Source organism: Hemicordylus capensis, chromosome 4 (assembly GCF_027244095.1).
Source record: "Hemicordylus capensis ecotype Gifberg chromosome 4, rHemCap1.1.pri, whole genome shotgun sequence".
NCBI lineage: Eukaryota > Metazoa > Chordata > Lepidosauria > Squamata > Cordylidae > Hemicordylus > Hemicordylus capensis.
In genome coordinates, this window is record NC_069660.1 from 122,403,624 (window position 1) to 122,428,654 (window position 25,031).

General features: G+C 42.4%; 2 protein-coding genes across 6 annotated transcripts in view; both read right to left on the minus strand.

Annotated features, from left to right (window-relative positions):
* GTF2B (general transcription factor IIB) overlaps positions 1-4,257 on the minus strand; it is a 42,213-nt gene extending 37,956 nt beyond the window's left edge. Inside the window, exon 1 of the mRNA XM_053246626.1 lies at positions 4,099-4,257. Coding sequence (XP_053102601.1) covers positions 4,099-4,115 — 17 coding nt within the window. The 5' untranslated portion in view covers positions 4,116-4,257. The remainder of the gene's footprint in view (positions 1-4,098) is intronic.
* Positions 4,258-7,824: 3,567 nt separating this feature from the next.
* KYAT3 (kynurenine aminotransferase 3) overlaps positions 7,825-25,031 on the minus strand; it is a 54,272-nt gene continuing 37,065 nt past the window's right edge. For all 5 annotated transcript variants that reach the window (XM_053246625.1, XM_053246623.1, XM_053246621.1 and 2 more), the window contains 6 exons: positions 20,071-20,147; positions 19,363-19,452; positions 16,957-17,143; positions 15,425-15,498; positions 14,405-14,491; positions 7,825-11,809 (listed from right to left, as the gene is read on the minus strand). In XM_053246625.1, coding sequence (XP_053102600.1) covers positions 11,753-11,809; positions 14,405-14,491; positions 15,425-15,498; positions 16,957-17,143; positions 19,363-19,452; positions 20,071-20,147 — 572 coding nt within the window. In that variant the 3' untranslated portion in view covers positions 7,825-11,752. The remainder of the gene's footprint in view (positions 11,810-14,404; positions 14,492-15,424; positions 15,499-16,956; positions 17,144-19,362; positions 19,453-20,070; positions 20,148-25,031) is intronic.

Genomic DNA, 25,031 nt, shown 5'->3' on the forward strand with positions numbered 1-25,031 from the left:
CGTGGTAGTTCTCTTTATTTAGCAGGGGAAGAATACATGGCCCTATCTACCCCCAGCACAGTACCTTCATTAACTGTTGCTGGTTTCTACCTTATGTTGCTTTTGATTGTGAGCCCTCGGGGACAGAAAGCCATCTTATTTATTTATTTTTCTGTGTAAACTGCTTTGGAAACGTTTGTTGAAATGTGGTATATAAATATTTGTTGTTGTTGTTCTGTAATTACAGAGGCCTACAAGGCCCCTTCAACTCAATCATTTTATTCTAGAGCTAGTAAATAGATCCATATAGCCACTGTAGATGAAATATGGGCCTCTGATTAATAACTAGACAATTAACAACTAGACAAAATAAAATCAGATTTTAGTGTTTATCCACAGCATTCTTCAAGTCCAAGGTGGATGGAGGAAAAAGTCAAATCAAATTTTCCATTGGCACTTCAAATATTACCTAAATATGATGGATAGTAATTAGTTAATCTAACGACTAAAATATGTTAATTCACAACTCAATAAAGCATTTACAATCTTCTTTGCAGTGATGCTGCAGTGGCTTCTCCAAGGTTTCAGGCAGGAGACAATCTCAGCCCTATCTGGAGGTGCCAGGGAGAGAGCCTGGAACCTTCTGCATGTAAACATGCAGGTACTCTTCCCAAAGCAGCACCATTCCCCAAGGGGAATATCTTGCAGTGCTCACACATGTAGTCTCCCATTCATATGCAACCAGGGCGAACCCTCTTAGCAAAGGGGACAAGTCATGCTTACTACCACAAGAACAGCCCCTTCTGTATTGCACAACTGACATGCCTTGCCCAATACCATCTTTAAATGAGAAATAGAAAGTGATTACAACTTCTCTTAAAAAGATAAAGTTGTGCCATCGAGTAGGTGTTGACTCCTGGCAACCACAGAGCCATGTGGTTTTCTTTGTTAGAATACAGGAGGGGTATTGTCGTAGCAAGCAGGACTTGTCCCCTTAGCTAATCAAGGTCCACCCTGGTTGCATATGAATGGGAGGCTTGATGCGTGAACACTGTAAGATACTCCCCTTAGGGGATGGAGCCACTTTGGGAAGAACAGAAGGTTCCAAGTTCCCTTCCTGGCATCTCCAAGATATGGATGAGAGATATTCCTACCTGCACCTTTGGAGAAACCGCTGCTAGTCTGGGTAGACAATACTGAGCTAGATGGACCTATGGTCAGACTCAGTATATGGCAGCTTCCTATATACCATTGCCATCTCCCGCACAGTATATGATGCCTTATGTCAACTAGGACCCAGAACTTTCTAGAAGCAGGTAGTTTGTTATTTGGAAAAGCAGTTTGTTATTTGGAAAAGTAGCTTATGTTCATACGATGAAAAAGAAATGGCTTTGTTTTTCTAAGAAAGTAAATAATTTAAGAACTAAGCAAATTACACAATTCAGGTATTATGAGCATGAAGGAGTATAAAAGTTCATGAAGGTGGGATGCTTCCTAATGAGAAGCAGGATGACTCAATCCAGCCTCAAAGACAGGATGCCTCTGAGTACCAGTTGCAGGGGAGTTACAGCAGGAGAGGGGGCATGCCCTCAACTCCTGCCTGTGGCTTCCAGCTGCATCTGGTGGGCCACTGTGTGAAACAGGATGCTGGACTAGATGGGCCTTCGGCCTGATCCAGCAGGGCTGTTCTTATGACTTATATTGGAGCCAGGGGCATGGATTCCAGTGCATGAGATTATTGCCAGTATCAGGCCCATATCAACAATACTGTGTCATATTTAAAGTCTACCCTCCAAAATATATTTTGCTAGTATTTGTATAGAAAATAAGATTTTAATTTACAGTGTTACAAAGGGATAGATATTATAAATAAAAATTTAACATGTTCATATTCAGATTTCATTTTAACCAGGGAGTTTAAAAAAAGAGAAGTTTAAAATATTTTTAAAAAATCATCCATGTTTACCTACTTTCATTAACTTGTATCAGTGAAAAGGATACTGACATTGTCCTATACTCTTTGTTTACTCTGTGGGCACCAGAACATGTCAGTATTCCTTTGTGATAATCCATGCCTGAATAGCATTGGTAATGCTTTGATTTGACAGCAAAATATCCTAGAATCACAAGTAAGGAATATACCAGAACCACCAAAGAAAGTGCTTTTCATCTTTACTACCCTTGTTAGCATTCTGGAATCAATTCACAAGAACCAACCCAATCTCCTGCAAGGAATAAATAGAACTTGGCAACCTCCTTTAGCTACTGGCTTTTACCAATAGTGTCAACAAGGGTAAATTAGTAAGTGAACAGAACACACAAAATGATCTGTTTCACATTACTAATCTAGGCTAACTGCATAACTACCAGCTACATGATCATGATAATAAGGGAAGTCAGAGCAGCCAGAATGTTTACCCAACAGTGAATTGGTATGGGTGCGGAATTTAAGAGGACTTTGTTTTCAAAGGACAGGACTGAAAGAAGTGACATAATTTTTCCAATTTTATTAATGTATTAAGAATAATTTTACTAAGAGTTCTGAAGATACACCACACTGTTCATTCTCAACTCATTAATGCCTCAGGAAATTAAGAACTATCGTGTGACCTACTGTGTTGTTATCATTGGGTAGAAGCTCAGTTTATATGAATATTTGTTTTTCACTATGAATACACTAAAAGTTAAATTTTAGTTGTTTTAAAGTGAATATTAACTAAAACTTAAAAATCCCCTACATTCTTCTATTACTCAAATTCTATCCAGCTAGAAATGCTACTGAACTTCAAATTACAAAAATAAGTATCATGTATAAATTTATATTCTAATAAGACATCTAAAATGGCAAACAGCAGGATGTTACAAGAACTGAGGCGGAGGAGGAGCTTCCAAAGGCAAATCTCTAAAACAGTTGCACTGGTCTGCTAAAATATGGGCTGCCACTCGCTCTGTATCCTGTCTGCTTGCTAAACATTTGTACTCATTTAAGAGAGCCCATTCCTAGCTCTGCCAAAACAGCAAAGAGTTAGAGGTAGGACTGAATGACAGGTGCAGTCACCCACTTGCAACTTGAGGTATGTGCTTACGTGTGCATAGCAGAAGCTAAAGAGGCACTCTTAGAATTACCAGCTTCGCAAAACAGTCTCCATGGCTGTGTTTTTCATAGCATTTTAGTTGAAAGCAACCTTGGAGGTCTTCCAAGCCGACTCCCTGCTCACAGGAGGCAACTGTTACAGCACCCCTGATAGGTGGCAGTCCAGCCTCCGTTTGAAAACCCCTAGCGAGGGAGAGCCCACCACTCCACGAGGCAGGCCACTCCACGGTGTGAACAGCAGCTTGATGGTCCGATTGGTAACAGCTTCATCACCATACTACCGAGAGCTTCCGCCTGCTGGTTTCTTGCCATCTCGCTGTTGTTTGAAGCACAGGAGCAGGCGAGGGTGGTTCCCCCACGCCGCCCTTTCCCCCACGATTACTTGATAATCGTAGGCACTGCCCTGTGTGGCAGATTTTTTATTTTTCATTGTCCCAGAGCCCAAGCAGCTGTATGGAACAGCTCTCAATAGCGACCAGGAGGAGGTTGCGCGGCTGATCCACGACATATTGCGAATAGACACGCAGGACAGAACCCAACGATAAATGTTAAGGGATCGAGGAAGGCGGCAAGGCCTCAGAAGGGACTTACTGCGACCCCGCCGCCCCACAGACGACAAGAGGCAGAAATCCAGACTGTGGGGTAAGTGGAGGCTGGGGAATGGAAGCGGGGGGTCAGATTATAGACTAGGGAGAAGATGAACACGAAGAGAAAGCAGCTCAGTCTGGGGAGAAAAGGAGGAGACGCAGGAGATCGCCAAGAAGGAAGGCGGGGGCGCGGGAGGCGGGGGGAGGCGAGGCGAACTACTGGTGGGGGGCTAAGAAGGTTGAACAGGCTCCGGGAAGACCGGAGGGTCCAGAGGAGCGAGGGGGCGGCACGGGCCTGGGACCCTCCTAGCAGCCCAAGCGGCAGCAGTGCTGGGCTGGCTGTTTCCCCGGGGGCCTTCCCAGCACCCACCCACCCATCCCAGGCTCGGCCTCCCCCCGCAACACGCACACGAATGCCCGTCAACTCCTCCTACTGACCGGCTAGTCGACGCCATCTTTCTTCCTCTTCACGGTGACGGTGGCGTCCGCGTAGAGCTGGGCGCACACAGGCCGCCTCACGCCCTTTTATGCTTTACGCTCTGGTGGGTGGGATTTACGAAGGCCTGCGCTATGGAGAGTGGTAAGGGACAAAAGAGACGGAGCGGAGCGGATTGCCAGTGCCTTTCACCCGCCCCCGCCTGCCTTAGACATCGTATGAAATCTGAAGGCAAAGATCGAGGGGGAGCTCTCAGTTAAGGCTTCCTTTATCCTTATGCACGTTTACTAGGGAGCAAGCAAGGCCTATTTTGCTCAGCGGGGTTTACTTCACAGTAAACGTGCGTACAATCCTATGCCTATTTACTCAAAAGTGACTCCCAGCCCCATTATGCTCATTTGAGCTTACTCTCAGGTAAGCATGCACAAGATTGCAGCCTTAGGTTCACTCACAGATGGAGTCACCCCTACAGACCGTGCATTTGTCCTCAAGATTACTGCATGCAGGTTAATTCTGGTCTACTACACATGCAGTTGCATGAGGTGGTGGGTAGACTGTACCACTTCAAACTACAGGGGTGTCACATTTTAAACCAAGCACAGAACAATCGTACAAATATGTGTAATACTAGCATCAGCAAAAACTACAATGAAAGCTAGCAGGAGGACAAATAAATAGCAATTAAAATCAGCCAGTAAATGCTGAAAGGCCTGTTCAATTAAAAAGGTCTTTGTCTGCCTAGTGCCAAAAGTACATCATGTTTGGCACCATGTAATCTTCTCTGGTCAGGGCATTTCAGATTTAAGGCACCACAGCTGAAAAGGCCTGTTTTCCATGATTCACCAGATATCTGACATTAGGGATGTGCACAAACCTTTTCAAGACCACCGAACTGGTTTGGAGGTCCAGCATTTGGCCAGTCCGGCGGCAGCAGCGGGTTTACCTTTAAGGAGCAGTGAGGGTACCCTTACCCCCACCCTCACTGGCGGTCTTGCCAAAATCTCTGGCACGGAGCGACAGAGTACCTCCTTACCACTTAACACTTAGCATCCAACCAGAAGTGCCCGATGCGTGTGTTGCGGGGAAAAGATCCCTCTAGAATCCAGCCTTCCTGTTTGATTCAGCCACTTTGCTTTCATCCGTTTATCACTTGGATAGAGAATGGGGCGTCTTGCCAGAACCAAAGAGGATTAGACTCAATTCTCGCCAATATACTTGTTGTCTTAACTGAATGAAGTCAAACAACAAGGGTACGTGCTCAAAGAAAGCGCTTTATTTCATATCATGAAAGGCACGAGTATCATCAGAGTGCATCTGGATGATACTGCACGCCAAGTTATACAGCAGGTAAGTTTTTATAGGTTTCAATCATACATGCATATCAATAAAGCGATTAATACACGTCATTAGTTATCAAACTTACATATTCCAGAGGTGTCATCTAGAGCCTGAGAAGATGATTAACTACCTGGCTTCTGACAACTTTAATCCCTATGGTATCTTTTCATACCAGCCAGACCCTCTTTCAGCTGGCGAAGGAATTCAACTAATGGCCTGTGCTTGACCACTCCTGGTACCTGTTGCCTCGGTGGGCCCCTCAACCCACATTCTTGGGAGGGGGCCTTTTGCTCTTAACTCTGGCCTCCTGTTAGCTTCATATTCCATTAGGGATGTGAACCAAACTTTTGAGTTACACTTTAATACATACTTTTATATATTTTTATATACTTATTTGTAGGCCTGGATTAAACATTTCATTATCACGTGTGTGGAGGTACTCTGCCAGCACGCGCCAGCAATTATGGCAAGAGTGCCAGTGGGAGTAAGGGCACCCTCCCTGCTCCTTAAAGGTAACCCCAGACCTTGCACATCCCTACCTGACATCTGAAGAAGAGGGATTCCAGTGAAAACCATAGAAATCAAGAAGGCATATGGGAGAAGGTGATCCTTCAGGCACATGGCTCCTAAGCTGTATAGTGCTTTAAAGCCTTGAATTGTGCCATAAAACAGTCCACAAGCCAGGTGTGTCAGAACTGTGAAGATATTATCCCTATTAATCTTTGGCATGCCTTGTGCAGTGAAGGACTATTACTGGAGAAAATAAATTTTCTCAGCCAGTCTGAGAAAATATGTTGAATTCCTAGATGACAGCAAAACATATTTAGGTAACAACCATTCCTCAGCATCAAACCTCTAGTGTTCAGGAATCTAGGACTTTTGCCAATTCTGTTTATTCCCCCACTAGTAAAAGTTGCCCTTGTTGACCTCTCCACTTACAACTAAAGTTACAGATTTTTCCTACTGTTTGTGTCCTTGCAGAAATGAATATATATTTCTGTCAATTTATATTATTTCACCATTTATCATGCTTTCTGAAACCCAGTGGAAAATATTTTGTTCAGTTTACATTACTAGCAGCAATGGTTTCCACATAATGAAAGGGCAAGGAGAGAGAGCCCTGTTATAGGATATCTAATAATTCTAGCTGATTGTGAAGATAAGTTTTTAGAAATGTCTGAAGCTCTGGACTTCAAAAATAAGGGATTATTAGTTGAAATTCAGAGTTTAGGATGGCAATCCTATTCATGTTCACTGGGAAATAAGTCCCACTAATTTCAGTGGGGCTTACTCTCCAGTACACATGCACAGACTTGCAGCCTTAGTTTCAAGTACAGTCGACCTTCGTCAACCATGAGGGTTCCGTTCCTGGAAACCCTCGTGGTTGGCATATTCACGGTAGACAGGGGCGGAGCCACCATTGGGCAAATGGGTTAAAAAAAACCAGGGCTGCGCCCAATCAGGGGCTGCGCCTTGCGGCCCTGACACACACACCCCGCATCTGACGTCAGATGCAGGGGTGCTGGTTTCGCTCCCAAGTGAGGGCCGCGCGGCCCCCGTTCGGGAGTTAAATGGCCGCTGCATTCACAGCATGGCCACACTCTTCCCTTTAAGGCAGGGAAGAGCCACTCCTGGCTGCGCTGAAAATACAGCACCAGCCCAAATCTAACTCCCAAAGGGGCCACGCAGCCCCTTTGGGAGTTAAATGGCCAGCGCTGCATTCACAGCACAGCCAGGAGCGGCTCTTCCCTACCAAGGCTGGGAAGAGCCGCTTCTGACTGTTCGGGAGCCAGACCACACACCCCGCGTCTGACATCAAATGCAGAGTGTGGGGTGAGTGGGCTGCTGCCGCAGTCACACATGGGCCGCTGGCCGTCAGGCTACGTGCCTAATGGTAGATGAGCCATTGGTTTCAATAGCAAACAAGTGGTTAGGGGAACTGCAATTGCAAAGTGACTGAAAACAAGTTTGAAAAATTGAATCACCCCGACCCCTGAAAATGTCCCCCAAATCACCCCCAGCCCCCCTAATTGCCCCCAACCCCCAAAAATGACCCCTTGACCCTTCTCTCTCAGGTTAGGCTGAGAGAGAAGTGACTGGCTCAGTCACCCAGTGAGTTTCATAGCTGAATAGGGATTTGAACTCAGGTCTTCCCAGTCTTAGTCCAACACTCTAACTACTATACCACACTACAGATGAAGAAAACCATGGGCTGGTGATTCACTTCTTTTTAACTTAAGGTTGGACCTGCCTAATATTAGCCTCGTCTATGATTATTCTTGTCTCTGTGGCATGTTGGAGTTGACACCAGCTTGACGGCACACTATGGCATGTTAAATCAACATGCTGTTTTGCATGTATACACCATCAATGAAAACAAATAGATAAGATTTGTAGTAATTTCATATTTAATGATTTGTTAAATCAAATCAATATTTCATTCTATAAAACTGACCATATTTAGCAGATCCTCAAGGAACTTTATTGTGAAATAACACTGTATAATTTGTAAGGACAAAATAATAATTTACACAACATGGTGAAATGGCAAAGTTCAAACCAAGAATCTAAGCCACCATCTGACCTCTCTCTTCCATAGTCATTCCCATATCCCTTCAGTGAAATTAATAACATTCCATGCATGATCTGTGAGTATATCTAATTTTTTTATTCATTCCAGTTACAGGGCTTTTATTATTATTTATTTATGTGCATTAAAACTGCATTTGTGTTATTAGTAACCATTTAATTGGCTGCCCCTCAAGACAGTAGAAGCATTTCAGAGTGCTGAAGTGGTGTTTTTCTCAGATTGATTACCACAGCAACTTCAACATGCAAATGAATATATCTTGACATAACTGATGATGAACAATGCAACTGGATTAGTGGCTCAGTATGATGCACGATATACCGAACCTTAATAAATGATTTTTAAGTTGTTTGAGGACTTCACTGTAACTTTCTGCTGTAGAACTTTTGTGTGGGAGACTGGAAGTCCACACCTCCCAATTTTAAAAAAGCGATTTTTTTTTTAAAGTTATATTTAGTCTTTTGCACGTTTTTGAGAGTTATGCACCTCCACATGCATGATTATTTTAAAGTGAACAGTTAATAAAAAGGTAGAGTTAAAGTTGTGCCGTCGAGTCGATGTCAACTCCTGGCGACCACAGAGCCCTGTGGTTGTCTTTGGTAGAATACAGGAGGAGTTTACCACTGCCTCCTCCTGTGCAGTAAGAGATGATGCCTTTCAGCATCTTCCTATATTGCTACTGCCCGATATAGGTGTTTCCCATAGTCTAGGAAACATACCAGTGGGGGTTTGAACCAGCAACCTCTTGCTCCCTAGGCAAGTTACTTCCCTACTGCACCATTAGGTGGCTTGAATACGATCTCAAATATGTTAATAACTGACTCATTTCAAGTTGTGTAGAGCATCATTCCCATCCTACCACATGGAGACCTACAGAAATGGATTCTGTGAACATCAGTTATGCCTCTGTTTTTAGGCTGTTAGTGCCATACTCAATTTAGCCTGGGCTCTAACAGAAGTTGAAAGAAGTGTTGATGGCAAGACCGCTCTGATTCATCCCCTACATACCATGCATAAGCAGGCCATCATTCCTCTGTCACCATGTGGGGCATAGCTACAACTGAAGCGGGGGGGGGAGAAAATATTACTGGGCCCCTGAAGGAGGGGGGCCTGTCAGCTAGGTCAGGGATTCTCAACGTTGGGTTGCCAGATGTTATTGGACTTCAGCTCCCATAATCCCCAACCAAAGGTCACTGGGGCTACGGATTATGGGAGTTGAAGTCCAATAACATCTGGGGACCCAACGTTGATAATCCCTGAGCTAGGTGACAGTTTGCTCTTTGCTCTCCCTCTCTTGATTCTCTGAAGAAGGGGGTGGGGAGTAGCGGCACATCTTCACTTTTTGTCTCAGGACCCACTCCAACCTTGCTATGCCCCTGATGCCATGGCCTTTTCTGGTCCTACCTAGTATAGCAAGATACCCTGCCCAGGTATCCAGTTGTTCAAGCTCTCACACACAGTTCAATTGCCGTTGGAATAACAGAGAATTACTGTTCGGCAGAAAGAAAACAAAAGCCATACAGTAAATGTATTATATCTTGTACAAGGATAAAGAAGCTCACTGGACTGGGATTCTGTATTTTAATTCAGCATATTTTTTAAAAATCTAGATTTTTTTGTAAAAAAAAGATTTCAACTGAATGTTTTGGTAATTTTACCATATTTATGTAAATCCATTCTAGGTTTCCCTCCAAGTTCTTTGATGTTAGAAATTGGGAGATTGTCTTAAATTTAGAGTCCTCTTCCTTTTGGATAAATACAGGTGTGAAGGAACGCGGACTGGACCCCCTGGGGTTTTTTTTTTGTAAATAAGCCCACTTAAAAGAATTGTAAATCTGCATTGATTTTTGTGCTTACAAACCCCTTTTTCCTTGTAAAAGTGTTTTGCATTATAGTTAGTCTCTGTATAGGGTAAACGTTCAGTTGTGTTTTTCTTGTTTCACTTTTGGTTTTGGCAAATCTATCAGTTGGGCTTTGGAGGAAAAATATTTTAAATTATGGAGGGAATGTTTTGTTGAGTTCTGATTGGCTGAACTATGTAACTGATGTGATAGAAGAAGTGTATATATTGGGGAAGTTTGATAGGGATTGAGTGCAGTGGAATTGGAGAAGTTCAGTCTGGAGCTGTCTGCTAAATAGAGCTGGAGTCCAGTTGAGTCAGGCTGAGAGAATCTGCAGAAGAAGAGTTGGCAAGAAGCTACTGGAGAGAGAAACTTGGAAAGAAAGGCTGGTAAAAGAAACCTGGGAGAGAATTAAAGAAGTAGAGAACATGCGGTTGCTGGAGACTGCTAGAGTTGCCAGCAAGCCAGGACTTTGAGCTGAAATCACTGAAAGTGGGGAAGTAACCAGGCTGGATTGAGCCATACCTGTGCTATCCCTTGAACAAAGAAGTCTGCCCAGCTAGCCAGAGAAAGTAAAGAGAAATATTCTGAAGGAGAGCCTGTATAGAACGGAGCCATGTTAAAAAGCCTACAGATTGTTACTTACCCTGACTTGCTTTGAGAGTATTATTTTGTGATTTTCTGTAAAGTAATGTTTTAATTGGAACTTTTGATTTTAGTAAAAACTTTCTTGTTAATATAGTAGAGCTTGTTGATTGTCTCCACCACACGCCTATAGGCCTTTCCACTCTACTAACGTTTGGTTTAAATTTTTTTTGAATTCCTGAAAGGGCTGTTGCAGTGGAGTCAGCCTTGCCAAAAGCCCACTTGGTGGCAGCGGTGAAGGAGTCAGAAGGACAAGAGGGCTGTTCCTCACACTTGATAGTCTGGTGGGATAGCTGGGTCCTCCACAACAAGTAACCTGTATTTTTTAAGGCACCATCTTAAATTCAGAGTTGTCTTCTATTCGGGTAAATACAATAAAGTAGGTCCTTGTTATTCATGGTTCTGTGTATCGAGGGGGTGTCTAATAGATACCCATTTCCAGTATCGGTGGATACAAAGGGTTAAAACCCACGTACAGTGTTCTCTCTAATTTTTTTCATCTGTGTGCAAAATGAGTTTTTTTCTGGGTGGTAGTATCAAGGCAGTTTGTGCACACATGCATTCAGAATGGGGCCTTCCTGATTCAACCTGAACGCTATCTAAAATTAACTGAGCGGACATAAAAAAACTTGTGAGCGCAGGCATGTGTGCATGCCTTAGAGGGAACACTGCCCATGTATCTGTGGTTCCCAGAGAGCTGGAAGTGACTGTGGAGGTCACTTCTGCCCACCATTTTGTCTGCAGGAGACAGGAGGAGCCATTTTGTCACTCATTTCTTTGTAAAAAACGGACCTTTTCCTGCTATTTTTTTTGTGGTTTGGGGGGGGCAATACATCCTTTTGGGGGCATATATGGGCACATGGGGGGATTCCTGGATGTATGGAGACACTGTGGAGCACACCTAAGTAAGGGGGTTTTTTTGCCGTTTTTTGCCATTTTCCCTCCAGCCTGGAACTTAACTTCCCTTTCCCCACAGGAATAATGCCTGGTTATTTTGCAGTTCCACTGTGTGTAATAGTAGGTGAGGAACGGAACCCCTGCGAGTAACGAGGTTCTTCTGTATCATTTTAAAGATAGAAGATTATAACGATTAATACCTTTGATCACATTATTAATATTCACAGCAGATGGCAGTATAGTCCAATTAGACCTTTTTACATGAAATTGCAAATCTGATTTTAACCATACAACTAACTGTTTACACAAAGATAATTAAACTGACTGAAGTGTTTCATTTCCGGGTCAGTGTTTCTTCCAGTTCTTCAGGATCACTTCTGCTGCATCCAATGTGCTGTCTTTCTGTCAACACAAAACACCACAATGGGTTAAAAATCCTGAAACAACACAGCAAAATATAGTGTATAAGCTATGGGATTGCACTGCACTGGGTGCCAACTAATTTTCTTACAATCAGAGACTGTCTCATTTAGGAACCGAAGAAAGAGCAGAGGAAGCAAGGACAGCTTACAGTAGCCAGAAGAAAGCCACCACCTTCTAGGAAGGCAGGGAACTGCCCTATACCGAGTCAGACCATTGGTCCATCTAGCTCAATACTCTCTAGATGGACTGGCAGCAGTTCTCCAAGCTTTCAGACAGGGGTCTCTCCCAGCCCTATCCAGACATACTTTGATTGAACCTGAAACTTTCTGCATGCGAAGCAGAAGCGCTACCACTAAGCTATGGCCCTGTTCCATCTCTTCTCCTCCTCCTCCTCTGCTCAGTAGCTGCTACTGTCTGCTGGAGGCACGGTAAACTACCTACTGACCCAGGTAGGTCAGTGATAGCTTCTCATCTTTCCCACAATTCCGTGAGGCTACAGGAGGAGAATTTGCATGCATTGTTCGGGTTTGAGCACTATTTAATATGTAGAGACAACCACTCCTTAGAACATGGAATTGTTACTTTCTTGCATAAAAATCCAGTCCCCAATATTCCATTCCATTCTACTTTAGCATGACCAAGAAACACAATACAGAACAGGGCTAGGCAGATGAAGGGTCAGGCTTCATTTTCAGACTGGATATTTAGAGGTCACCAAGGGCAAGGTGAAGGCTTTATACAGCGATGTGGGTTTTCTGGAAATTGTTGGGTTTCCATGCAAAATTTCCTTATTTGAATAATATTTTTCTCCTCATAAAATTTCCTCTGATTTGGTATGTTATCTGACCTATTTATTTATTTTTTAAAAATGTATACCATATTAATTTTAGATGCGGTATAAATCTCTCAAGGTTTTCCAAGTAGTTCAAATGAAATATTGGACAAAGGGGGAAAACATACACTTAATATGGTTTAAAGATCAAATTCAAAATTCACTTAGAATTAGTTATACTGGAACACTTAAAATATTGTAACATGGCAACTCAGTAGTATAATATATTTACATCATTATGTATTGAAGAACTATGTATAAAGGAAAAAACTAAAGGAACTGGGGGAAAAATAACATCTTAACTTTTAATAACATACAGGTGAAACTCGGAAAATTAGAATATCGTGCAAAAGTCCATTAATTTCAGTAATGCAAATTAAAAGGTGAAACTGATATATGAGACAGACGCATTACATGCAAAGCGAGATAAGTCAAGCCTTAATTTGTTATAATTGTGATGATCATGGCGTACAGCTCATGAAAACCCTAAATCCACAATCCCAGAAAATTAGAATATTACATGGAACCAAGAAGACAAGGATTGTAGAATAGAACAATATCGGACCTCTGGAAAGTATACAGTGTACTGTGCTTGATTGGCCAGCAAACTCACCTGACCTGACCCCATAGAGAATCTATGGGGCATTGCCAAAAGAAGGATGAGAGACATGAGACCAAACAATGCAGAAGACCTGAAGGCCGCTAATGGAGCATCCTGGTCTTCCATAACACCTCATCAGTGCCACAGGCTGATAGCATCCATGCCACGCCGCATTGAGGCAGTAATTGCTGCAAAAGGGGCCCAAACCAAGTACTGAATACATATGCATGCTTATACTTTTCAGAGGTCCGATATTGTTCTATTCTACAATCCTTGTCTTATTGGTTCCATGTAATATTCTAATTTTCTGGGATTGTGGATTTGGGGTTTTCATGAGCTGTACGCCATGATCATCACAATTATAACAAATTAAGGCTTGACTTATCTCGCTTTGCATGTAATGCGTCTGTCTCATATATCAGTTTCACCTTTTAATTTGCATTACTGAAATTAATGGACTTTTGCACGATATTCTAATTTTCCGAGTTTCACCTGTAATGTTCCATGTTACTGTCAGAAAAGTAAACATCAGTGGATACAGTTTCTGGAAAAGCACAGTCATATACTAAGGATGGGGGGACAGTAAAGCATGCCCAAAGATATGATGCTACTTATTATCTGCTAATTTACTAGTCTGACATCAATCCAGTGATGTGGGCTGGAAATTTGTTTTAAAGCTTTAAACAGTCTTCTCCTGCCTCTCAACTTCCATCCTGCCCCTCCTCAAGCTTTAATATGGATACTATACTGGCCTACCTTTCCTGATTGCTGCAAGCATTACCAATATAATTGACATAAAAGCCTTTAGGAACGGTATTATGTAAATAATAAGCATATACTCTGAATACCAGTTGCAGGGGAGTAACAGCAGGAGAGAGCAAGTTGAGGGCATGCCCTCAACTCCTGCCTGTAGGCTTCCAGTGGCATCTGGTGGGCCTCTGTGTGAAACAGGATGCTGGACTAGATGGGCCTTGGGCCTGATCCAGCAGGGTTGTTCTTATGTTCTTAGGAAAATATTATGAAAGTGTTAAATTAACTGTTTATTAGAGTAGGATATTCAGTATTAAACAAGCTAACTTGAAAATTAAAGCAACAAATAATGATATGCCAGACATTATTTAAGAGCAGATTGTAAACTTACTTTGATGAAACAAAACCGTATGTATTTCTCAAACTGTTCTTTGGTCTCTGGGCCACAAAATGAGGTAAGTGGAATAGCTGACAATTTCTGAAATGACAGAATACAATATGGATATATAACAGTTTACAATTTGAAAATACTAACCATATTTTTGTGAGAGTTTAAAGGCTACTGACTGTCTTGGGGCTGCGTTGCACATTACAAAATCTCTGCATCAAAGACAACTCACTGTGTCATTGTGAAAGATTGTATATGAACATTTCAGATTGTATATGCACATTTCAAATGTGGGATTTTTGCTGCATGTACACACTGTGTATATAATCTGGGAAGCTGTTGTCAAACTACATGCAAACTGTATATTATTTTCTTCATGTGCAGGAAAACATTTACCATGTTGGAATTTTGAAATATTCCTTTCTGGATTAGTTGTGTCCTTTTCTTCTAGAAGTACTTTCTGGATCCCCTGGAACCAGTCACAGCCAGAAACTTGTCATAAAGAATTTAGAAGAAGAATAGCTGCTCTTGTAGCAGTGACACTCTAGGCCATATCTGATTAATTTTGTGCCTCCTTTCTCCTTGATGATCAGAATCCAGCTATTACTTTCAGTGTTGCTACATTTTGCGTTGCAGCATATAGAATCTGGCATGCATCAGTGTCAAATTCTAATAATTTTAGTAATTTAGTTTTTCACTCTGGCAATTTAAGGGTTTTTTGCTGGGTTCTAGTTTTGTGTACTTTTAAATACTATCGTACATGTTTTCAGCTGGTCAAAGACTGAAATAAAGTATTACTACTCTAGGTCATAGGCTGTGTCTAGGTTGGCGAGTTCAGGCAAATGCTCAGCCCCAGAGATCTGTAAAAAGCTTTATTTTTCTTGGGACATAAGAAAAATTCCCTGCACACTATGCTCATAATTCTCTAAATCAGTTGTCATTCAGTGCACAATCTTACCTACAAAGTCTTACAATATATTTGAGAGAAGGAGTAAACCAAGAGGGAGACAGAAAACATCTTACCTTAGATTTTATCATCCATTTCACAAATTTATAATCATAAGGTTTATCCTTCTCCATCTCAGATAAATCTACTCCTTTTTTAAAGAAAAAACAGAAAAATGAAACATGGGAAGAACTGCTTGTTTCCTAGAACAACTTCAATAAAAAGATACTTTTGCACAGAGCTTTCTAGCAAGACAGCAGAGGCGAAGAACATGAGCTGCACACAATCTCAGCTGGGAAAGAGTACTGGTGGTATTAGAACTACCCAACAGTGTAGTGGAGGACTACTAACAGTGTAGTCATTAGTACCAGTTAATGGCTCTTGGTGTTAGAACTACTGTATCTTCTGCACAATCCCCACTGCCTGTTGAGGTCATCTGGCAGCAACTCAGTAGGGGTGTGCACGGAATCGCCACACAGCGGTCCGGCACTGGGGTGGGGGGTCGCTTTAAGAGCGGTGGGAGGGTTTACTTACCCCTCCCGCCGCTTTCCTGCTCTGCGGCCGTAATCATCAGAGTAAATGGGGTGGCAGGATACCTCCCTGCTGCCCCTTCCCCGCTGCTGCTCTGCAAACCTTCCCAGTAGTGCTTTGCGCACACATGTCAGAGACGTGAAGCGCGCGCACAATGTGCGCGCGTGCAAAGCACTACTGGAAAGGTTTGCAGAGCAGCAGCGGGGAAGGGGAGGCAGGGAGGTATCCTGCCGCCCCATTTATTCTGATGATTACGGCCGCAGAGCAGGAAAGCGGCGTGAGGGGTAAGTAAACCCTCCCGCCGCTCTTAAAGCAACCCCCCACCCCCGAACCGAACCACCAAGGTCCGGACCGGTCCGGGCCCATCCCTACAACTCAGGGTCAGGCCTTCTCCATAGTTGCCCCCAAGCTTTGAAATGCTCCCTGATGAGATATGAGGCTTAACACTGTTGGTGCCCTGAAGAAAAATCCTTTTTTAGGAGGCTTTAAGCTGAACCTTTTAACTATTTTGACTGCTTTCAATTGTTTTGTTTATTTTACTTTGTTGTAAAACTTTACAAGATTAACTGAGTAGCAGTATATAGATGTAATAAATAAATAAATAAATAAATATACTGTAAAGGCAGAGCTAGACCTTACGATAAGAGCTGATGGCAAAAAAAATCAGACCTGGGTTGAATCCGCCCCTCTCCTTCCATTATATGTAATGAAAAATGTAGTCATATCCTGAAGTCATGATGCTGTGCATTTTCGCAAACCCTGATCAACATCATTGGAGCCTGATGCTTATGGGGAAAACACACGATGCAAGGATATCAGGACACAGAGAGGTTTTACTACTGATCACAGAACTCAACACAAGTCCACTGTTTGCAGCAGCAAACAAAGCTGTCTATGATACTGTAATCAACTGTCTAACTACAGCATGGCATTCACTATGTTCAAGAAAATGATATGCCACTTAGGTTAATCACAAATGACTAAAATAAGCAAACAGACCCTTTTTTGTAATACATTTCTGACACAGGCACTGGCCAAGCTACCCACATCCCTGTCCTAGAATAAAAACGTTACTAACTTAACGTAGATACATCAACAATCATGAAATATCCTCCCTCTGGAACAATAGGTTTTAGTCCAACTTTCAGGAGCATCTGAGCCATTCGGTCCCGCTTGTCTTCCAGCTCTCTAGGCAAAGAGTAGAAGTAGCAGTCTGGGTCATCCATACGTTTGAAGTCTATCAAAAAAGCTTGAGCCACAGCCTCCTGAAAATTCAAGTTAGTAAAGTAAATGTTGAAATATGTTCGTGAGAAGAAGCCAACACAACAGACCTTGTAAAGATCAACTTTTAATAGTAACTGCTGTATTTGAAGAAAAATGCTCAAATCTCTGAAGTTCTTCAGCTTTTCATAAGAGTTCTGTGCCCAATAAAAGAGATACTGAGTTAAGAGTGAAAAATAAACAAACATTGTCAGGAATAAGTTTTAGCAGTAAAGAAATAAAAGCTAAAGTGGATGGAAATGCCTCCAAAATTGGGAGATACAGACCTATTCATCACTAGCATATGCATATTTATTTTTAAAAAGGTTTGTATGTAAAATCATCGACTTATCCTTGGTGTCTTAATTCACTAGATAGATAGATAGATAGATAGATAGATAGATAGATAGATAGATAGATAGACACATCTGAACTGCAATTTGTGATAATTTATTCAAAATAACTGAATTTTAATTGTTCTTTCAATCATAAAATTATAAGCAAACTTTCATAATAAAATTCAGAAATCATAATTAAGCTTACATATCCTTCTTACCACAAAGCTGAAAAGAATCCAAAATGTTTCTGGTGCTTACACCATGATCTTAAATACACTGGTTGATATCCTAATGAAATTAAGACATAGTGGGAGGCTGCTCTTAATGCAGCCAGAGTGATTTTTGCTGATCTTTCTTGGCTCTGGCAGAGCTCTGTGCCTTCCAAAAATATGACTGAGAACTGCGCAGTCCTCAAGGACATATTTTTGGAAGGCACAGAACATTTTCAGAGGCAAGGAAAATCAGGAAAAATTACAACCCTCCTTGTGGGTTGTGCGAATCAGCATCAGCCACCTCCTGTTCAATACTGACCAGGGCAGCAAGAGGGTACACTGCCATCCTGCATCAGCAATTTTTGGCACAGCGCCAGTGGGGGAAACGCTGTGGTTGGCGGGAGAGCACCCTCCTTCCTGCTTAAAAGGTAAACCCTCTGCTGCCAAACTGGCTATCTGCTGGTTCGTGCACATCCCTACTCTCTTTTTGTAACAGGATTTATTATAATATAATGTTTTGGGGGCCGAAATGTTAATACAGGAGGACCTTGATATCCGCAGATTCGCGTTTCCGCAGTTGGGTAATAGATATCTGATCTCAGCATACACCCCCGCCTCCAAAGGAAAAAAACATGTTGGCCTCATGTATCTGTGAGTCAGGGGTGGCTGGAAATGACTGTGGAAGTCATATCTGACCACCATGTTGTGTTTCAGAGCCTCAAAATGGCTCCATTTTTAATAAAAGAAATAAATGGTGGTTTGGGGCCAATTTGGGGGCATTCTGGGGCACAACGCAACTTGGGGGAGGAGCTAAGTATAGTAGGCAACTTCCCCCTATGCCCCCCCTCCCCGTGAAAATCGATGTTTTGGTGATGTTTCATCCCGACCGAGAGCCTAACCCCAATTCCCCATTGCTGTAATGCCTCAATATTCATGGTTTCCATATCCGCAGTTGTGCTGTGGAATGGAACCCCCACAAAAATTGAGGTCCTCCTATACATCAACATTAGGTCTCATTAGAACACCACTATTTTTGTGGAAATAGCAGATGTGGAAATTGCTTGTTTTTCCACTTCCTTGCCAATAAAGGAACATCCAAATTACTGACATACAAATACTGAGTTTTCACATGCTCAAGAGTTCATTTCATCCAGTTCATTAACAATTGCTAATGTTGTATATTGGTGCCAACCTTCTAGATCAGGGCTACACAACTTTGACCCTCCTGCAGCTGTTGAATTACAACTTCCATCATACCTGACTACTGGCCACTGTGGTTGGAGATGATGGGAATTGTAGTCCAACCACAGTTGCACAACAGTTATTGTTTTTAAAAGAACTTATGCTCTTATAAGGGTTTTGGACAGATTAATGAACAGGTCTATAAACGGCTACTAGTTTGGTGGCTATGGGCCACCTCCTGCCTCAGAGGCAAGATGCCTCTAAATACCAGTTGTCAGGGAGCAAAAGCAGGAGAGAGGGTATGCCCTCACTCTTTGCCTATGGGCTTCTCAAAAGGCATCTGGTGGGCCACTGTGTGAAATAGGGTGCTGGACAAGGTAGGCCTTGGGCCTGATCCAGCAGGGCTGTTCTTATGTTCTTAGCAGTTGTACAGCCCTGACCTAGGTTGCTAGACTCTTTACAAAACATTGTTTCCTTTGCATTTGTACCCACCTGTAATGGAGTTGGACATGTATAAATTGTATTTTGTTGAACAACCTGTAAATGTTTTATCAGATGCTGGGGACCAATAGACCAGCCAAGCTAAAAAAAAAGAAATATTTTTTTAAAAACCTGGAATGAATGATAATTTAGATGACTTCTGTAAATTATTAAAAACTGAAAATCAAAGAGGTAATCACATTTTAATCAGAGCCATGAATACTCTACAACAACCTTGCAAATAACCCCAAAGTTACTAGTCCACATATCAAAACACATCATACTAACATCTGGATCACTTTTACAGATACCTGTAATCAATGAAGGACCACTTATGCACATAAAACTTCTGCTTTACCTGATGAACTGTGGTTATAGTCCCCAACACACTTTTTCCTGGTTTATGTTATATAAGTAGGCTGAAAAATATGGGCATTATCTGAAACGTCACACATTCTTTTAGGACAAGTTACTAGCTCACATAAACATTACTGATTTACACAAGACCTGTCTAGTAACAGGCTAAACAAAAATATAGAACTCTCTTCCAGTTAAACAAAAGCTCCCCTGCCTATTCCCTTGGAAATGATGCTACATGCCAGAGGCAACCAGGTGTATACCTGCAAATGACATCTTCTACCCAGACAAATTTGAAATATAAAATAATATAGAAATTCTCCCATCCTCCATATAAATGATAGCTTGCTATATTCACTTTACCTTCCAGCCAGTTACACTGTAAGTTTTTCCAGCACTTCCTACAGTTACTGTTCTTTCCCACATTCCAGGCAAAGTAGCTGTTTAAAAAACATAGATACATAAACATATTTTAAAAGTTGTTTGATTACCATTACCTGTACTAATAAGCTTCATCTCACTAACAAACATATTTCAACATACTGTACAAAGCAAAATAAAATTTAAGATATGAAGTGTGTTTTATTGGGTTGGATCCAAAGGTTCTGGTGTTGGAATATAACAATCCAACTTGTTATATTCAAATAATATTAACATTTATTGTGATTACATTACCTTCTTACCCACAACCACACTGAGACATCTCATGTTACACAACAATCAATTTCTACAGAGAGATGTCCAGATGGTCTTCTTACTGAGTCAACTAGATACAGATGGACCTCTATATTCGTGGGAGTTCAATTCCGCAGCTATACCACAGGTATATCAATACTCTGAATATTGAAGAATTGATCCCTATGGGATCACGGGGGTTAGGTTCCCAGTCAGCCATTTTGGGTCAAAACCAGCGAAAAATCAACCAATTTTTGCAGAGGGGAGCTCCTTACTAGTTTCTGCTGCTCTGCACAAGTTGCACTGTACCCCTAAACTGGCCAAAAATCAGCCAAAAATGGCAGGAAATGGCCAATTTTCATGGGGGGAGCTTCTTGCCTTGCTCTGCTGCCCCCTCCCCCCGACTCATGCTGTGCCCTCAAAATGTCAAAAATCAGTTGAAAATTGCTTTTTGTTTTGTTTTTTCATGGGGGCCATTTTGTAGCTGTTACTTAAATGGTGGCCAGAGATGACCTTCATGGTCATTTCCAACCACCCCGACCTGTGGATACATGAGGTCGACTCCCCTCCCCCGTGTATGCTGTGGTCGGGTGTCATTTTCCCGACCACGGATACTCAAAACCGCGGATAACGAATTCGCGAGTAAGGAGAGCTGGTCTTGTGGTAGCAAGCATGACTTGTCCCCTTAGCTAAGCAGGGTCTTGAAATTCTCCCAAATGCCCACATGGATGCAGAACAACCCAAATTCACACAAAAAAATTCAAAAGCAACATTTCTCTCGAGTAAGCTAGGATGGAATTACATGTTATAGGCAACATAAGTGCACCAGATGGTGTCGCTAGAAGACTATTGCTCTGCAAAGTTAGAGTTAATGTGCAGAATTCCACAAGACTCCATACTGTCTCTAATGCTTTTTAACATCTACACGAAACCTCTGGGAGAGATCATCAGGAGATTTGGTGCAGGTTGTTATCAATATGCTGATGACACCAAGATCCCTTTCTCCATGTTAACCTCATCATGAAATGGCATTACTTCCCTAAATGCCTGCCCAGAGATGGTAACGGGCTGGATGAGGAACAACAAACTGAAGTTGAATCCAAATCAGATGGAGGTATTGGCTGGGATGGTGGTCAGGAGGACTCAAGAGATGGTTTAGATCTGCCTGTTCTAGATGGGGTTACACTCCCCCAGAAAGTATGTAGTTTGGAAGTGTTCCTGAATCCAAAACACTCTCTGGTCTCTCAGGCTGAGGCAACGGCCAAGAGTGCTTTTTATCAGCATTGGCCGATACATCAGCTATGCCCATTTCTGGAGATAAATGGCCGTAAAACAATGGTACATATGCTGTTACACCAGGTATAACTACTGTAATGCACTCTATGTGGAGCTGCCTTTGTACACAGTACGTAATCTACAGTTGGTGCAGAACATGGCAACCAGACTGGTCTTTGTGATAACCTGAAAAGACCATACAACTCCAATTTTAAAAGGACTGCACTAGCTACCAATATGTTTCCAAGCAAAATACAAAGGGTTGGTTATCTATCTATCTATCTATCTATCTATCTATCTAATTCTCTAAGGTGTACCCGTAGATAATCATGAGAGTTCACAAGCAGAAGCACCGTGGTGATTGGGCAGTAGAAATTCCATATGCAGATAGGGAGGAGAAGCCTGTGAAAGGAGAAGCACCATGGTGATTGGGCAGTGGGGAATCCATATGCAGATAGGGAGGAGGAACCTGCGATGGATAAGGTCAGTTGGAATGCAACTGTTGCTGGTCGGAAGAAGTTCTTGATTGTAGAGGAGAGAAGAATCTATATCTATATATCAATAAAAGGATAATGGGTAGGGGTCTTCGAAGACAGGGGTCATGAGGGAGGAAAGAGCCCCTTCAGGAGAAGGAGGCTGCCATTGTGTGAATTAGATGAGGAAACAAGATGGACAAGATCTGTTAACTCAGGAAGAGAAAGAGAGAGAAAGAAAGAAGGGAGGAGAGGAGAGAAAGTAGGAAGGATGAGGGATGGGCCCGAGCCTATCAACAGCCTGAGGCAAACAAGTGGCCATAGCGGTGTCTATTGGCAGCAAGGAGGGGCCCAGTCAACCACTGCTGCTGTTTGGAGCTACTGAGGACATTGGCGGAGGCAGGCAGGCAGGCAAGGGACGGGCCTGGGTCTGTCAGTGGCCTGAGGGGGAATGAGCGGCCATGGCGGTGGCCGCAGCGAGGAAGGGCCTGGTCAACCACTGCTGCTGCTCCTGGGGGGAAGAGCAGGAGCGGGGCTCGGGTGAGAAGGTCTCTGGGGATAGGGGTCTGCAGCTTCACCAATAGGTGCCAGCAACACTGCAACCGTGACCAAGAGGGGTGAGGGGGATGGAGTAAAGGGATAGCGGAATGACCAAGAGTGGTGAGGGGGATGGAAGCAACCGGATGGAGAAGGGGTAGCAGAAGTGCGGCTCAGGTGAGGGTGGAGAGATCACCAAGGTGAGGGGGGATGTGGTGGGGGTGAGGGGAGCAATCAAGTACTAGCGTGCTGATGCTCTGCACAGGATAAGTTAGTTACCTATAAAGCCCTTAATGGCTTGGGTCCAAGGTATTTATGAGAGCACCTCCTTTGTCATGAACCCTCCCAATATTCTGGGGAGGTCTGGTTATGGCTGCCACTGGCTTGTTTGGTGGCTACTCAGGACCAAGCCTTGTCTGTGGCAGCCCTGGGGCTCTGGAGTGCACTCCCTGTCAAAATAGGAGCTTATCTATCTGATTTATTATTAAAAGCCCCTTAAGATGCACCTGTTGTCTCAGGCTTTTGTTAGGTAACTGATTTTAAACTGCTTGTTTTGTTTTGCTTTGCAAGATTGTTTTAATCATTTTATCCTGATTTATATCTGTTGTATTTTTAAATTGTGTTTACCACCTAGGGATATACATATCAGTGGTATATAAATAGGATAAATAAATACATAAAACATGGGAGTGCCACCAAAAATGCACCCTCATAATGCATAGCAAGATTTATCGATGTTGTGACACCATCATGCTGTATATATTGCTGCCTCCATTCCACATCACTGGTTATCACTGGTGGTGAAACAGAGGACATCATGACATGGGGTGCTTGTCATAGGAAAGAAGGGAAGAACTTGGCATAGGATGCTGTTTCTGCAGCATCTCCTTGCTGTCTGCTCAGTGTAGCTCTGCCCCAGGCTCAGTGCTGAATACTATCAAACATCATGGGCTGTAGATGCATTTACAGATAAACCTAACAACAGATTGTCCATTTGTGGAGCAAATAACTTTTACACAGCCTGGAGATTTCTTTATCAGAGAGTACACAAATATGGTAAATAAATAAATAGTGTCATAAACTAAAAAGCTATCTACTCCATTTTTAGAAAGCCACAGTGCAGAGTCAGTCACAAACATGTAGTGATGGCCACCAGCTTGGATGGCTTTAAAAGAGTTTTAGATAAACTGATGGAAGACAGGTGTATCAGTGGTTACTAGTCTTGATAGACCTCTAGGCTCCCTCTGTACTCAGATGCAGGATGCCTCTAAATACCAGCTGCAAGGGAGCAACAGCAGGAGAGGGGGCATCCCTTATCTTCTGCTTGTGAGCTTCCCGGAGGCATCTGGTTGGCCACTGAGAGAAACAGGATGCTGGACTAGTCAGGCCTTGGGCCTGATCCAGCAGGGTTGGTCTTATTTTTCATTGAAAATATTTTGCCACACATTTGGGGAATTTAACTTTGGAGACCAAAGAGCAGCTGTATTCCAAATTATCATAGTGCAGTCAAGCCAGCACATAAAAGCATTGTCTACTGATTTCATATTAGCTGCACATTTAGAATGAAAATGTGCATTGCCATATGACAAAGTCATTATATTAAACTACACTGGGGCAGAATGTATTTTTATACCCAAGCAGATGCCAAGAACTATTAGTAAGGCCACGGCCACACACACACACACACACACACACACACACACACACTTACTTTCCCCAATTCGGCATTATTCCTGTTGAGATGCCAGGAGAATCCTCACTTATAATATACAATCTCTAAACCTGTCAGCAGAACTCTAATCATTAGTCATATGAAGCTCCCATTTTTACACAAGCCAGATAAACAAGATGATGAAGTGTTCTACACTAGAGGAAACTGCCTAGGTGACAGCACAAAGACTATGCTGATTTTATGATCTATCACTGGCAGCCCCTATTAGATAGGTATTAAAGAATCACCACCAGATGCTGTAAATTGATGCAATACTCATTTTGCATTTTTCATGAGAGATGTGTCACTTCAGTTGATGGAATATGTGGAGCTTAATACATTTCTGCCGCTAGGAAGAAGATTTGTGTTATATTCCTTGTATAATCTTTATGTACAAGTTCTACAAACTAGAGAACAGAAGGTTTTTTTGGGAAAGATGGTTTTGCTTAGTTTGTAAAAATAACTGTCCCTTGCAAGTATATTTCAACAATACATTGGGAAACCATTTCACAGAACCCACTTTAAAGTTGGTTAACTCAAGCTTTATCTTGAATAATTAATATAGGAAGTTGTGCATATTTTCATTGTGCCTTGTCCATCAGGAATAAAATGTATGCAGTTTAAAAAATAGAATGATCTTTTCCCTCCAATGT